This window comes from Trachemys scripta, chromosome 8 (genome assembly GCF_013100865.1).
Source record: "Trachemys scripta elegans isolate TJP31775 chromosome 8, CAS_Tse_1.0, whole genome shotgun sequence".
NCBI classification, from domain to species: Eukaryota; Metazoa; Chordata; order Testudines; family Emydidae; genus Trachemys; species Trachemys scripta.
The window spans coordinates 6,831,011-6,846,172 of record NC_048305.1 but is presented as its reverse complement, the minus strand read 5'-3'; the positions used below and the strand labels follow the sequence as shown (position 1 = coordinate 6,846,172).

Genomic DNA, 15,162 nt, shown 5'->3' with positions numbered 1-15,162 from the left:
CTGTGTTAATCATGTTCATTTTATTTTCGTCATTATAATGCTAAGTGGAAATGCATTAGCTTGTATTTAGTGGAAAGGAATAATTTGTCTTAAACTTTACCCCCACTACATGGTTTAATCCTATGTTGAATTAAAAATGGCCCACACAATAACTAATAGTAGTAGTCTGATAAAGGCCAAATTATATAGCTCCTATTGTACAGTAAGAGTTGCCTAAGCCAGGTCAGTGTATATACCCTGTCATACTAATAGATTTGTTAGAGACTCCCTTACCAGAAATCTTGCACTAATATAGACTCGGCTGCTGTGTAGAATTAGTAAAAATGAAAGATTTAGAAAAGCTGCCTGTGAGGGCACAGGGCCCTAGCTTATGAAAAAATGATCTTGTATAACATTCTCACTATCTACATTAAAACATTCCCATCATGGTTTTGTGGTATAGGCAGTAGTTGCTGAGTTGCTACATTAATTGTTCAATAATTCAGACATACATTACAGTGTGTGTATAATGTTGAGCTGTTTCCAGATCAATATAAAAAGCTGCCATTCGTTCCTCGATAGGCATGGGATGTAAATCCCCCTTATGAAGTACAGCCCTGCTCTCTTTAAATTTCACTTGGGGACATTCACCCTCTGGAGCAGTAATGGCTCAAAGGGACTGTCCTCTCAACAAAATCTGTAATGCTGAGTGTCATGTCAGCAGCAGTTTGGGTGACATGAGATGCAGAATCCTCATCTTCACTTAGCTGGGATGTGGGGTATGCCACATATTTAATGCTAGAGAAACTCTTCAGCTATAATTAATACTCTGTAACGTGCATATACAGAGGAGAGGGAGGGAGACTAGTGAAGAAAAAGGCTGGTTGTTTCATTATTAACAGGCAGGGCTGTCTGAGTTAAAGTAGCTTACTTTGAAGCTCTTGTGCCTGCAGGCACACCCACTCACATACAGAAACACAAGGATTCTATTATAGGTGCACAGCAATACATATCCGTGTAGAACAATACATGGTGGATGCATGCCAGCCTGCAAAACTGACCTTTGGAAACATCTTACAAGCCAAAAGCCAGCCAAGCACGAACTGACTAGCACAGAGTTAGGAACTGCTTGTCAAGATGACTGCATCAATGGGCCTGTATGTCACCAGGGTTGGTGAGAGACTCTAAGGGGATCTGATCCTCTCCTCATATACATGGATCATGTTTAACATTCCTGGTGACTTTGAGCTATGCTTCAACACTGTAGGGATCATGCATGAGTCTTGGCTCTTAGCTCCTCTAATGATGCCCTTTCAGGGGGGAGTTCTGTAATTCTTTCACACTTCAGAAGCACAGAGATAAGGAGACACTGAGCACAAGGAACCTGCCTTCTAGCCAAGAGAGGGACCAAGTCCTTTGCAATGATGATGGGGGAAGATCCATCCAACTTTGACCGTACACATTAACAGAACTGGTAATTGTTGCCCTTCAGAAGAGGCTGACTGCTGCTATCTGCTTGGTCACAGGACTCTTCGCAGCAGCCAGAGGGCTCGCACACGCTGTCTTCCTCCGAGCTACTGGGGAGGTTTGTATAGTCCTTAAAGTAAGAAAAGGCAAATAGATTTCAGTCCCTTGAGTTTACTTAAACCCAGCTGTGGCCTAGTTCTCCGTATCACTTGCCAAAATGGAAATGCTGCTGCTGCTTCCACACCCAGGAGACTCATCATTTTTGCGTAGATTTACATTGGTGGATTTTCTTACCTTTTGGGGGGAGATACGGAATTGCCTTTGATTTCAATAGGGATTGAATGCACAGGAGCTGGGCACTGTCCTGGTGGGTAAGGTACAAACTAGACTGCAAGCTCCCCCCACATAATCGGTTAATACGGTATGTGCTGTTGATACTGCATCTTCTATGGTACGACTGTAACTTGTCATAGCCTCTCTGCTTTGCCAACTAGAGCACAAGTTCTTGTGCATCTCCAACTAGGCACAGTACTAAGTGATGTGTTTTTTTTTTAAGCCTTCTTAGTATTTAATTGATTTACAAGGTGCTACTGGCCAGGCAAGAGTGTGGCATGTTTAAGGTGCAGGGGAGCTACTGTTGATGATCAACAACCTGTTCAGGTGCCTCCTGGAGAGCAAATCAGTGCTTTCTCCAGGGCCACTTGGATAGCTCAGGATACTGTTCATGAGGTACGGCACCTCTTGCCTCACTGCTTCCATGCCACTCCAGGTTGGGAGTGACAAAGTATGGTTGCTACCACTAGGTGCCCGTGTGAAATGAATGGAGATGTAGACATGTCCACACCGCAGAACATCATGGCTACTGGCAGCCTCAACTGAATCAGCATGGTGGCTTACCCATTTTCTTAGCACTTAGTAGTGGTCCCTCGTGCTGAAATAAATGGAATCTGTCGGAAAACTAGTGCTGCCAATGTACCAATGTGAGGGCAAGTTGGGGGACTTTGTACTCCACTTCCGTACCTTTTTGTGCTTTCCACCAGCACTAAAAAAATGATTTTTTTTTTTATTAAAAGATGAGAAGCAACAGCTAAGGCAGGGCCCTAGATTGCTGGCGGATGGAAAGGAACATCCTTTCTCTCCCCGCACTTATCTGCACCTGAGTCTCCAAAGGGTCTCACCTGTTCCTTGTTGGCATCCAGTTGCTTTTGAATGAAATGGCATATCTGGTCAAAGGTAGGCCGCCGGGTGGGTTGCAGATTCCAACATGCTTGCATGATGCGATACCTGCAGCATCAAACAGCAGTACCAAGTGTTAGCCTCACTTTGAGCAATAGGCAGGCTGACATGGCCCCAGGCTCTCCCAGGGAGCTGTAAGAGGATGGACACACTTCATGCCTGGGGTGTATGACCTTTTGGCCTGAGCCATTCTTCACCCTCTCTGTGCACTTCCCCTACATTCTTGCAAGGAGTAATTAATAAATATTGGTAAAGTGCTTTTGAGTTCCTCAGCTGGAAGAGAGAACGCTAGGAGAGCAAAGTACAGACTACTGCTAGAAACCTAAAGAGACGGAAGCCATGTATTCAGGGAGTCCCTGCTTTACCAGTGTGGACTGTAGTTTATAGCTTGCTTCTTTTCTGTTGGCTGCAAGAATTTGTGTTTCCATTCCTACCTTCAAGGGTTAAGGGGATTCACTGGGATAAAAAAACATTTCCTTAATATTTACAAGCTGGTGTCATGTCATGGGTGGTTTCTGGAAGGAAACTATAGTCCATTCCCAGAAAGCCCCATCGCTGGCTGCTAGTGTATCCAGCAGCAATATCCCTAGACAATGGTATTACTGCCTCTGGCATGATGTGCCATCTTAAGCAGCAAAATGACAGGCTCTAAGCAGAGTTGGGTCTGCAACAAAATCCTAGACCAAACACTCCCAAACTGCGTCCTGTTTGAAATCAGGATGGAAACTCTGTGGCTTGAGTCTAGCTGTAGCGCTCTAGTAAGCAAATCATTAACTTTCCAGCAGGAGAGTTCATTGGCCCTCAGTACCCTGAATAACCTACTGCTAGCTTTTTCACTAGTGGTGGTGCCTGCTTCCTTTGCTACCCAGGCATTTCCAGGGGCAGCAAGTGCATTTCTGGGTGGCTGTACTTACATTTCCATAGGAGCAAAGTCTGGTCTGGCCATCTGATACCCCTGCTTCACCATGCTGTAAAACTTGCTATTCACCAGCATGCCAGGGTATGGGCTTTTACCTGCAACCACAACAGAAAACAAGCTGTGGTTTAGAGCAGACGTGATAACGAGAGATCTTGCAGTCAAGCTCAATAAGCAACATGCTTTGGAGTGGTGCTGCAGGAGTTTGCATGGACTGAGTTTCTCGTGCCTGAATAGGACAGTTACTGTGGCAGGTTGCTGATGGTAACAGACACTGACAAGGATGAGTAATTTGTACAGCTGGTGTTAAAGAAGTTGCTTTGCACCCTACCTCCCACAGCCCAGTTTCTCAATCGGCCCTTCCCCAATTTCTACTTATTGCCTAAAGACATTTGTCTGGGTAAGTGATGGAGGTTGATATATAAAGAGAACTCTGAAGGACCCTTCCTTACCCAGCGAGAAGATCTCCCAGAGGAGGATGCCGTAGGACCACACATCACTTTGCACAGTGTATATGCAGTCAAAGATACTCTCTGGGGCCATCCACTTCACCGGCAGACGGGCCTGCAAGGACAAAACGTTCCACTCAGGGGGCAACTTGCCCACTTGCACTACAATTCTAGTCCTGTTCTCTTCCCGTCTGTCCTTAACCACGTCCTCCCCGCCTTAAACACCCTACACTAGTGGTTCTCAAACTGTGGGTTGGGAACCCAAAGTGGGTCATGACCCTGTTTTAGTGGGGTTGCCAGGTCTGGCTTAGACTTGCTGGGGCCCAGGGCTGAAGCCCAAGCCCCACCACCTGGGGCTGAAGCCCTCAGGCTTCAGCCCTGGGTGGCAGAGCTTAGGTTGGGTTGCAGGCCCCCTGCCTGGGTCTGAAGCCCTTGGGTTTCAGTTCACCCCCTACACAGGGCAGTGGGGCTTTGGCCCTCCCATTTTGGGCTGTGGGACTCAGGTGGGCTCTGGCTTTGCCCCCCCCCCCCCTTGGGTCATGTAGTAATTTTTGTGGTCAGCAGAGGGTCGCGGTGCAATGAAGTTTGAGAATCCCTGCCGTACACCTCACCTCAGCTAATGCTCACAGTTACTTACATTGCCTTTGACAACATAGTTTGAATCATTCATGATGTCCCTCGCCAGCCCAAAGTCACAGATTTTGGCTACTCGTCCGTGGGTCACTAGCACATTCCTTGCTGCCAAGTCCCGGTGGATGCACTGGACAGAACAGACGGCAAAACAACATCCAAATAAATTATCTCGCTTCAGTGATGGAACACTCTCAAAACCTCTGCCTTTCTTCCCTCTGAGAAGGTAATTGCCCACTCAACAGTTGGGGGGCAGGTGAATTCATGAAGCCCTTTGAAAATACTAGATATCAGCAATTACAATTTCAGGTGCTCTCTCTCATTTTATATGTGCCCCTTCCTACAATTTATTATTAACGTAAGAACTGCCATATGGAATCAGACCAATGGTCCATCTAGTCCAGTATCCTGTGTCTGACACCGACCAGTACCAGAGCTTCAGGGGGAGTGTACAGAACAAAGCAATTTGGAGAGATCCACCCGTCTTCTCTTGCTGGCTCCTGGAAGTTAGCAGTTTAGGGTTACCCGGAGCATGGGGTTACATCCCTGACTATCTTGACTAATAGCCATTGATGGACCTCTCCTCCATGAACCTATTTAAATTCTTTTTTGAACCCAGTTCACTCCGCTTCACTTCTGAAACACTTCATACTATATCCTGGAATCACTCGGCCCTGCACTCGGGTGCCGTGTTGATGGAGTCTCAGATGGACGGGGTCCTTGCAGACCGTGTCAATGGAGAACAGTCAGTACATTTACTCTTTCTTAAAATATATATATAACCAGGTTCAGGCAGAAATCTCAACTGTCACTTTCTGTTCCTTTTTCCTGGAAAAAAAGGCTATAAGTGCAGGACAGTGCAGAGCCTAAGTCTTGACCTAATGTAAAAGCCGAGTGGAAGAGCTGTGAAAATGGCACACAACACACACACAAAATTCAGTTGTCACTCTCCATGAAATACAGGCAGGATTATGGAATGAAATCTGAACCGGCTACTGGGTGAGGCCACATCAGCAAGGAAGACCCATTATCCTGCGTCCCAAAGAAGTGGAAGTTGAATACTAGAGGCCTCTTTGCTAGCCCCCTTGCCCAAGATGGAAGGGGCATGTATCCACAGCAGCAGTTTACTCAGAAGGCTCAAGGACAGAGGTTCCACCCCAGTTCACAAGGCTGATGATGTTTTGTCCCTCAGACGCTTTATGCTATAGGCTAACAGTGTGTTTCTTAATTAGCCTGGTGGGCAGCCCTTGGGCCACCGTCCGCTTTGCCACTTACGTTCTTTGAGGCAAGGAAGGCCATTCCCTGGGCCACCTGATTGGAGAACTGCAACAGGTCATAGAGCTCCAGGGGCCGAGTATCCTGTTCTTCCTCTGGGTTCTTGCCTGGAACAGAGAAGAGCTCTTTACGGTTAACCCAAGAACTGTCTTCTGGCAGGCGATGTAAGTGCTGAGTTCACTGGATCCTGGCCCACAATGGGGACTGATACAAGCAGTATGCCTATCAGAATGCAGAGCCCAATGGAAGATGGAAACCGTACCTTGTAACTTATCCCCTGCTGGCATGGAGTCTGACGGCACAGGTCTCATTTCAACATAGGTCTCCAAACACTGGCTTGCAAACCCACTATCACTGAACCAGAGAGAACAACAGAGAGGGGACAAGTTGTTAAAAACAATCAGGGCTATATCGGTCTTTTCATCCTTTGACCCCAGGGTGCTGGGCAGAGAAAACCCTTCCAAGTTACCTGTGAGGTTTGGCGTATTTTAAAAGCTGAACTGCAGAGCAAAAGTGAATAATGATCTATATACGCCATGCTAATTAGATTGTGCGTGGGAGCATTCAGCAAAGAAATAGATTGTAACTACCCTTTCGAGAAATGCACTTTTCCTTCTGTAAAAGGTATTTCCTGGATCAGTGTGACTGGCCAGATCTCATTCTGAGACATGACACCAGTTGCAAACAATGGAATAGTTTTGACTCAGTAGCCGAGATGGAGAGTGCGAGGGGGGAGAATGGATAAGAAGCATAAAATCACATTTGTGTGGAAAACGTTGTAGGTAATTTTCAGAGGTTTCTGAAATGTGCCAGTCACAATTTTCCATGCCTAGGCCTGGCGAGGTGCATTCTGACTTTACAGAGGATTTAAAAAAATTACCTATATATATATATATATATATTTAGTGAAATATTTCTACATGTGAGTACCATGACCTCCCAACTTCATGCCAATAAAACCTTCCCATTGCCTCCTGCTGTCAGGCATTGGAATTCTGCATAAAATCATAGGACTGGAAGGGACCTCAAGAGGTTTTCTAGTCCAGTCCCCTGCACTCAAGGCAAGACTAAGTATTATCTAGACCATCCCTGACAGGTGTTTGTCTAACCTTCTCTTAAAAATCTCCAATGATGGAGATTCCACAGTCTCCCTAGGCAATTTATGCCAGTGCTTGCATGTACAATCTCCAGTCCTGAGTCTTACCTTCGGACATACTTCTTCTCCAGATAGATGTTTTTGTAATCGGCTGTGCTATCCAGAGAGGAGTCCAGGCTTGAGTCCTGGATGATTATGGACTCCGCATTCTTCCGCAGGAAATTCAGCAGGTCTCCATAGCGACAGTATTCAGTGATAACCAGAATTGGGCCTAAAAAATAGGAAGTGGTGATCACCAAGAGGTGACTTCATTGCACCCTTTCTCTCTCTCTCTCTCTCTCCTGGAGGCCTGGTTTCCTCTTTAGAATGGCATGCTTGGATGAGTGGGGGTGAATAGGCGCATGAGTACATACGTAGGTTTGGTGTGAGTCTCCATCTCTAGTGAAAATGGTAGATTCTAATAAGTTAGATAATCTTGAGACTGCAGCTTCGGTCAGATATAGGTCTCCATGCTAATGGTCCCTAATTCTTGGAGCTTGGCTAGGCAACGGGATATGCAGCTCTGCTAGCCCAGGCAGGCAGATTGGTTTACACATCCCTTAGGGAGCTTCCTGAAGAAGAAATAAGCATGGAAAGCCTCCCCAGGAAAGTTCATAGATTTAAGGCCAGAAGGGACCATTATGATCATCTAAGTAGACCATCTCCTTGGGAGGAGTCAGCAACTTAAGAAGTGTGTAAAAGGCCCTAGTGTTCCCCTGGGGGTGGAGGTGTCACTGAAAACAGAATTCAGAAGGATGTCTACTGAGGCTCTTAGAGGGAATGGTGCCATCTCAGCCTACCTCCATAAGTACAGGCTCCCAGCAGGTTAACAATGTTCTCATGGTGGCCCAAGTGACTCATGATTTTCAGCTCAGACATAAGGGCCTCCTGTTCATCTGTGTGGGCTGTTGCTGGAATGAAATTGGAAAAGATTACCTCAAGTCTGACATGGAGTAGGGACAGAAAGAGAGAAGAGGGGGCGGGGAAGGAGAAAAGAAAGGACGAGAGAGAACTGGGGGAGGCAGGAAAGGGGATGAAAAAGGGAAAAATGAGAGAGAGGAAAACAGTGGAAAAATGGGGAGGGAGAGAGGAGGAAAGAGCTGAGGCATGAGAAGATGACAAACATGCTTCCTTTGCCTGGATATATATCTGCCCAGGACAGCTATGGCTGCCTTGCCACAACTGGTGCCTAAAAAACATGCATTTTAATCCATTATTGGCAACCAGTGCAACAAGCACATCCCAAATTCTATGGACATGTGTTTGTGTTTTCAGTGTGTCTTGCTCTGCAGTCTGCTCTTGACTTACATTTGAGCATCTTCACAGCCACTTTGAGGACAGTGTCTTCCTTCCCCAGCCCGAAAGCAGTGGCTTCTACCACTTTTCCAAAGGCTCCTGCTCCCAGGGTCTTTCCTACAAAAATAAATGTGCTTAGAAGAACCAAACAACCAAACAACAACAACCCAGTGATGGTGATTTTCAAAAGAACTGCTTTGAACAGACCCTCCGGACGGCCTAGTGACATGTCAGCAGCAGAACCCTGGCAAGATGCAGAACATGCGAGCAATATGGAATCCACGAGTGACATGGAGCTCTGCCCACATGTGTGGGGCATTCACTGGGAGTGAAGGCAGAGTTGTAAGGAAGTGAATGTCCAGACATGGAATCAATCTAGCTCTACATGTCAGAAAAAGTCTGGAGAGGGTGATCTCATTCTGAATGTGTGAGCCTGCATGTGACAGGTCGGGGCAGAATCATATCACCCTAGCTCTGTATGTGAGAGCACGTGGAAGGCTGCAGAAAGGGCAGGATCATGTTGTTTGTAGTTCTGCATGCAAGAGGACGTGAGCATTTGGATGGGGGCAATATTGTATTGTATTGTTCTAATCCTGTACGCAAGAGAACGCAAGGGTTTGGACATCGTCAGCGTCCTTTTAGCTTTGCACATCAGAGAATCTGGATCTGTGAGTTGAATCGCTGACCAACAGTAGAGAAGCTCTGAATGTTTCTCACCAAACTGCAGGTTGTTCCTGGGGAATTCCCATTTCTCATTGTAAGGCAATTGGGTGGGGTCAATAAAGATGTAGTTATTCCCTTCGCAGGCCTCAATGATCTTCCACCGCACCTGGTATTTTGGTTTCTGTAAAGAAGAGAATCTGATTAATCAAGATTCCTTCTCCTGCTCTACAAGGCTCTGTAAAACTAATGCAGCTTATCACAATGACTTTAAATCCCCACCACATTCCCTGGGGCATCACGCTCTCCTCACGTAGCTCCATAGATTTTGTGGAGAGTCCTATTTTTATACCAGCTAGGGCTTCTTGCTTTTGAATGTGGGGTGCATGGAAAGAAAGCTGACAAGCTGATTCTAAGCATTATGACCTACATCATGGGTCCTTCTGGCTGGTCGTGAAGCCTGATTGCCCCCTGTTCTTGGTTGAATGTTAAGGACTACAGATTCCACCAGCTGAGGTCGGCATTTAGGCTGGCACTCCTATTTTCCTCCTCAAGTAGCAGCAAGGGGGCCTGCAGTGTTCTAAACTGTCGGTCTCTTTTCGTTCTCTGAGCAAGCAGGCTAGAGCATCTGGGAACATGGTGCTAGAACAGCTGGTGTGTCCCACAAATGGAGGAAGCACTTCTCTAGATGGTTTGAGTGGGCAGCAGATGTCAGCATAGCAGGTGCTTTTGTTTCAGTGGAAATCTCCTAAAGGGGCCTCCCTTCCTCCCCATTGCATTCCTGAACCAGCACCGCCTTGTGCTCTGACTCCATTTCGCTGAGCACAGCACTGCCATGTGTTTTGTTCCTTTTAAAACCGAGAAATAGAACTTAGCATTTCTCCTCTTCTGCCTGTGTCTGATTCCAGCAGAAGTAAACAGGCAGGGAAGGGGAGGGCAAGCTGCTCTCGGCGGTGGACAGAAGCAGCCATCAGCTTGAAACGGTTGCTGTCACTATCACGTCAGAAGGATGGGAGAGACCAGACTGATGTAAGGAAAAAGAGGAAGTGAAACAGTTTGGCATTAGAGTGATCTGTGCTGCCCACCCCCATGAGACATCTCCTCTGTCTGCACAGCAGGGCCTAGGTCTTGTCTTTGTCCACTGGCAGAAGGAGTGGAGCGTGCTGGCTCAATGCGATGATTCACTTTGCGGCCAAGCTCCTGGATGTGGAAATTTTTCCTCCTCCACCGCTTCTTCCTCCTCCTGCTGCTGCTGGGTAGCTGCAGACAAAGGTGAGTCACCCGTGTGGATGGTTAGAGAGCTGGGTGGGCCACCGGCATGAAAGGGAGAAAACCTGAGGTAGATGGACACCACCTAGTGCAAGATCTCTGTGTTTCCTGGCTGAGCAGTTTTCCCTTCTTCCTGATCCAAGGTCTAAGGATTAAACACCTGCATCCACAAAGGTCTGTCCAAGGATAGAAGAAGGCAGCAGGTCCAAGTCCCCAGAAACTGCTGCAATTAGGGTAGGTCCTACATTGCATCAAAGGTGTGCACCTGGGTTTGGGTCACTGTAGACCGCACATGCAGGGGGAGCATTGCTGATTTTTTTCCCCATGAATTGTCTCAGGCTGCAGGGATCCACGGTGGATTAAGAAACCCAGCCATGATGCATCCTTAAAGAAGCACCTCCTGTTTCTCTGTGTGTTCCAAGGCCCTCCTAAATTCCCAGCATCAACGGTGCTGTGCTTGCACTCAGGTCCCCACTGGCCTCTCTCTCCATATCGGTGGCTGAGGGCTTGTTCCTTCCAGTGATGGTAGAATCCAGAGCTGAGGTCTCAGTTACTCTGCCTGGGACGGAGATTTCTCAGAACCGAAGACAGCTTTTCCTCATTTTGTAAGCTATTACATGCTAATTATCAGCTTAAACAGACAAGAAACAGGAGTTCAACAACTGAGGATAAAGTTCCCTTATGCTCACTTGCTGAAACACATGCAGCAGGGCATGTAACAAGAGCTGTGGGGAAAAACAAACAAACAAAAACCCGTCGACTCTGACGGGAAAAGAAATCCTGTTTTCAGCAGTTTTGCAAGGACGGACAATTTGTGGTTTATTGCCAAAATCCTATCACTGATTTCCCCAAAGCAAGAGACAGCTCTATTAGGCAAAACGGGGGCAGTTCCTGTGTGAAGACAGTAGACAAGTCTCACTAGAGACAACTGAGTGTTAGCATTCCCACCATCCACTTTCACTGTGGAAACAGCTTTCTGTTTAGTGGGGAGTAGGGGAAACTGAGGCAAAACATTGCAAACCTCTGGTTGAAAAAGCAAAGTTTTGCCTCAGTTGACTGCATGTTTCAGCTGACCCATGCGAAATACTCTTACAGTTCACATGGGCCAGTTCAGAGACGCAGCAGCTAGCACCTTTGCCCTGTGCTCTGAGTAACATCTTGCACAGTTTTGTGAGCCAGTGACACTGGGATGAGTCACTTGGGGAGCAAGAGCCTGTACGATGAGTGGCTGGGCTTTGGGGGGTTTGCATCAGCCTTCCACTGGTATTGAGTGACTAATGCGCGGTCAGTTTAGGCCATGTTCTTGTGGTGGGAGAGGGGCCTTGAGGCAGGCACAGAGTTAGAAGTCCTCCTGGGGTTCTAGATCAGTGTGCATCAGAAGGGCAGCTCTGCCTCCCTTGAAGTGGGCATAGCCTGACCTTGCCTGCTGTGCTCCTCTATAGCCCCATCCTCACCTTGCCCCCTTCCAGCAGGCTGATACGGCCACTGGCGTTGCCAGGTCCAGGGCTAATGCTCCCTACTGAGAGTGTGCCCAGCGTGGGTGCAAATGATTGTGGGGGACACTTCTTGTACTCTCCCCCTTCGCTTTATCCCCCAGGCAGGGGCAGGAGCAGCCCAGCTTATTTTCCCCCCTCCAAATGAATAGATGCAAATAGCGTCAAATAGAAGACGAGCCCTCAATTCCCTTTTCCATCGCCCTCACGCCAGAGCCCAGAGCCTTGGGGAAGAGCAGGGGGCTCAGGGACTGGGGATCATTCCCAGCTCTTACAGTATCCCAGCTAAGAACCAATGGAGCTTCAGTGAGATGTCAACTCATTGGCCCAGATCCTCGGGCTCTTACCTTCCATGGATTGGCGTGGAAGTTAGAGGCGCCTAAATGCTTTTGAGGATCTGGGCCATTGTGGCGAACTCACTGGCTGCATCGCTGGGTAGGGGCAGTGCTGTGTATACGGACATTTATACATGCCTGACAGTCCTCTCTCTCCAGAGAACAGGAATCAGAGTCTGACCTGATTATATTTGTAGAGCAGGAAGAAGAGCAGCAGGAGAAGCAAGACCAATATTCCCACAGAGGTGGAGAGAATGGGGTTGAAGAGCTCATGTTGGCGCATCTGGGTTCTTTCTAGAGAAACAAAGGAAAGACGGTGAGAACCAGCCGTTCAGATGGTTATTTCACTAGACCGTCATCCACGCTAGCATTTTACCCAACCAACGATTTGCTCTAGAAACCCCCTGTACATAATTACACGGGGGTGGCCCCAGAGCTGATGTGTTGCCCCCAAAGGCATCAGGGGAGGGAGGTCTTAATTTTTCAAGATAAGAGATATTGTACTACAAAGTATATAATAGAAACAGGGACGAATAACAAAAACCAGCCAGCCCTTCATAATACCTGGACAGCTCCCGAGACCCATATTCAGTGAGAATGTGCCAGAATAAGGACAGAGTAAAATCCTTTGGAGTAAAGACCTCAGGATTTGACCCAGAATGATTAACAATAAAAGGAGCCTGTTAGTCCATCTGCCCAGGGCCTGTTCCATACAGAATGTCGTCTAGTGCTTCCATTCACATATACCTCTGTCCTAGCCTGCATGTGGGATATCAGCACCAGCAGATGCATGTCCCTGGTGTTACGGTAAGCACTAGCGGAGGAACAGGACTGTCATACAGTCCTAGTAGAACCAACTGTCCTTATAAACCCAGGAAATATAACTAACCTCCACCTTATCATCTACATCTCAAGCATCTTGTTGTGTGACTCTACCCCAGTGCTAACATGGTTCATATGCACTAAGGGGTGGACAAAAAATTCTCACTGTGGTCGGAAGCAGGCGGCTATTATGCATTTGATCTTTGTCAGTATTTTACTTATAAATGGAACAACTAAAAGCAGGTTCTTCTGCTGAACAACGGCCATTTGGGGGGATGTCTAAGATGGGACGTTTCACTGTCATCTCCACAGGTTAAAGCTCTGCTCAGCAGCCTGCAAAGTGAAGGTTCACTCTGGATTAAGTTAGCAAATCCATATAAATATCTGAGAAACATGGTACGGCTTTGAGCGTGAAAATGAGTGGTTTGGCACATTTTCGGTCTGAGCTGTGTGTGTGTAGATGCCCTCTCCTGGAATTTGATGTGCCGATATAACAGTTTCTTTTGTCCTTGGTGTTGCTTGCTTAGCTAAGTGAGTAGCCAATGTTTGTAGTAATAAAAGTCTTGAATTGAAATCTCTGGGTCTCCATATGATAGTACCTTATGTAGGGGATAATTATACTAGTGCATTACCTTCTCTCCCAGATTTCACAGGGTCAGGAGAACAACATGCAGTGCAGGAAGACCTACCCTTAGAAATCCAGGATTTACCAACATACCTACAATACTATGGGGCCGGAAATGAAATTTCCCCCAAGGCAGCAGATGTATTTGGAAATGCCAGTATGAATGGATTAGATTAAACTCGAAGACGTGTCTTTTCCCCACTTAGGACCAAGAGAAGGCCAGGCGATCCAAGACGATGACATTTTCTTCTTGATTTCATTAGGTTTGAATTTATGCTGACAGGTATGCTATTTTGGGTGTAATTTCAGGAATTAGTCATGCATCTCCTATGGATGTTCTAAGGAGTTGTGTGGCTAAAACCCCTGGCACTGCACTAAAAATTTAGCCATCGTCCCCTCCAACCTCCAGAGGATTCAAACCCAAATTCTCCAGGTCACCAATGATGTCCTCACGGATGCAAGCAATGAAAACTGAAGTCCTCCTTAGCAGTATGTTATCAGGGACGGGGCGGAAGAGACATACTTAATCCCTTCAAGTTAGGATTGATCTGATTGCCCACTTGAGGAACTCAACGAGAGCAGTTAGTGGGGCATTTGGAGTGCATGTACAGGAAGGACTGGATCCCCAATGGCCAGTAGCCATCTTTAATTGAGGCCTGGATTAAATTGATTAATGATCTATAAATAATAAATGCTCTGATTTATCTCACCTGTAAAAGGGACACGGCTATGTATCTGTGAGTCATTCCCCTCGCTGTTAATGGCCCAGCAGCAAAAGGTAACATTGTACTCAAACTCCTTAATTTGAAGGATGCTCTCTACTTTCACCTTTCCAAAGGGCAATTTGCTTATGACCCCTGGGCTGGTGTCATTCCGAATCAGTGTTCTTCCCTGGTCAGATCTGCAGAAACACCAAGCAGGGGAGAGAAAACATTTCCATGGAACATGCCTGACTACAAATGGAATCTATTGCTACCTCATCGCAGAGGGCTAGGTGGACCCAAATGGCTAGACAAGAGGTCTGGGGTCATAATGCTCCATGTTGCCCCTCCAACTTCAGAGAGAATAGACCTGCCTAAGGAAGTAATTCAGTGGTGGCACCGCACTGCTCCCTTGCCCCCTGCATTCAGGTGATAGAGATGGTCAGCAAAGCAGGGCCCCGTACGTGAATGGAAAAACTGGCCCCAGCTCCTGCTCTCTGCATGTGCTGCATCTGCTTGATTGTGCCAACGATCTCCTTCCCTAGCAGCTTCATGACTGGGGAATGGCTCCTCATTTACAACCCTTCCCAAATAATGCACCAGGGCTGAATTTGGGGGCAACAGCACATCAAGCAGGTCTCCCCCTCAGCAAGCATATTTTAGTGTGTATTCTAGACACTGGTATGATGAACCGGAACCCGTCACCTTCTGGGGTTGGAAAGCCACCCCCAAAACAGACGCCAAAATCTATAAACATCTATTTTAAATAGCAGAAGAATTCTCTGTTGTTGATATATTGGACAGAACTCCGATATATTGTCATGTATCTTTTGCAAGTCTGTGCTGAGCAGTTTAGCAAATGCAGATGACATCT

At 47.0% G+C, this 15,162-nt stretch overlaps 1 protein-coding gene across 1 annotated transcript in view; it reads right to left on the bottom strand.

Moving 5' to 3' along the window:
• Positions 1 to 15,162, bottom strand: part of CSF1R (colony stimulating factor 1 receptor) — a 29,984-nt gene continuing 14,822 nt past the window's right edge. The window contains exons 9-21 of the mRNA XM_034778121.1: positions 14,298 to 14,488; positions 12,322 to 12,434; positions 9,101 to 9,227; positions 8,396 to 8,500; positions 7,888 to 7,998; positions 7,157 to 7,319; positions 6,215 to 6,306; positions 5,953 to 6,059; positions 4,685 to 4,807; positions 4,051 to 4,162; positions 3,597 to 3,696; positions 2,625 to 2,730; positions 1 to 1,576 (exon numbers count right to left, since the gene is read on the bottom strand). Of these exons, the coding sequence (XP_034634012.1) occupies positions 1,442 to 1,576; positions 2,625 to 2,730; positions 3,597 to 3,696; positions 4,051 to 4,162; positions 4,685 to 4,807; positions 5,953 to 6,059; positions 6,215 to 6,306; positions 7,157 to 7,319; positions 7,888 to 7,998; positions 8,396 to 8,500; positions 9,101 to 9,227; positions 12,322 to 12,434; positions 14,298 to 14,488 (1,585 nt within the window). The 3' untranslated portion in view covers positions 1 to 1,441. The remainder of the gene's footprint in view (positions 1,577 to 2,624; positions 2,731 to 3,596; positions 3,697 to 4,050; positions 4,163 to 4,684; positions 4,808 to 5,952; positions 6,060 to 6,214; positions 6,307 to 7,156; positions 7,320 to 7,887; positions 7,999 to 8,395; positions 8,501 to 9,100; positions 9,228 to 12,321; positions 12,435 to 14,297; positions 14,489 to 15,162) is intronic.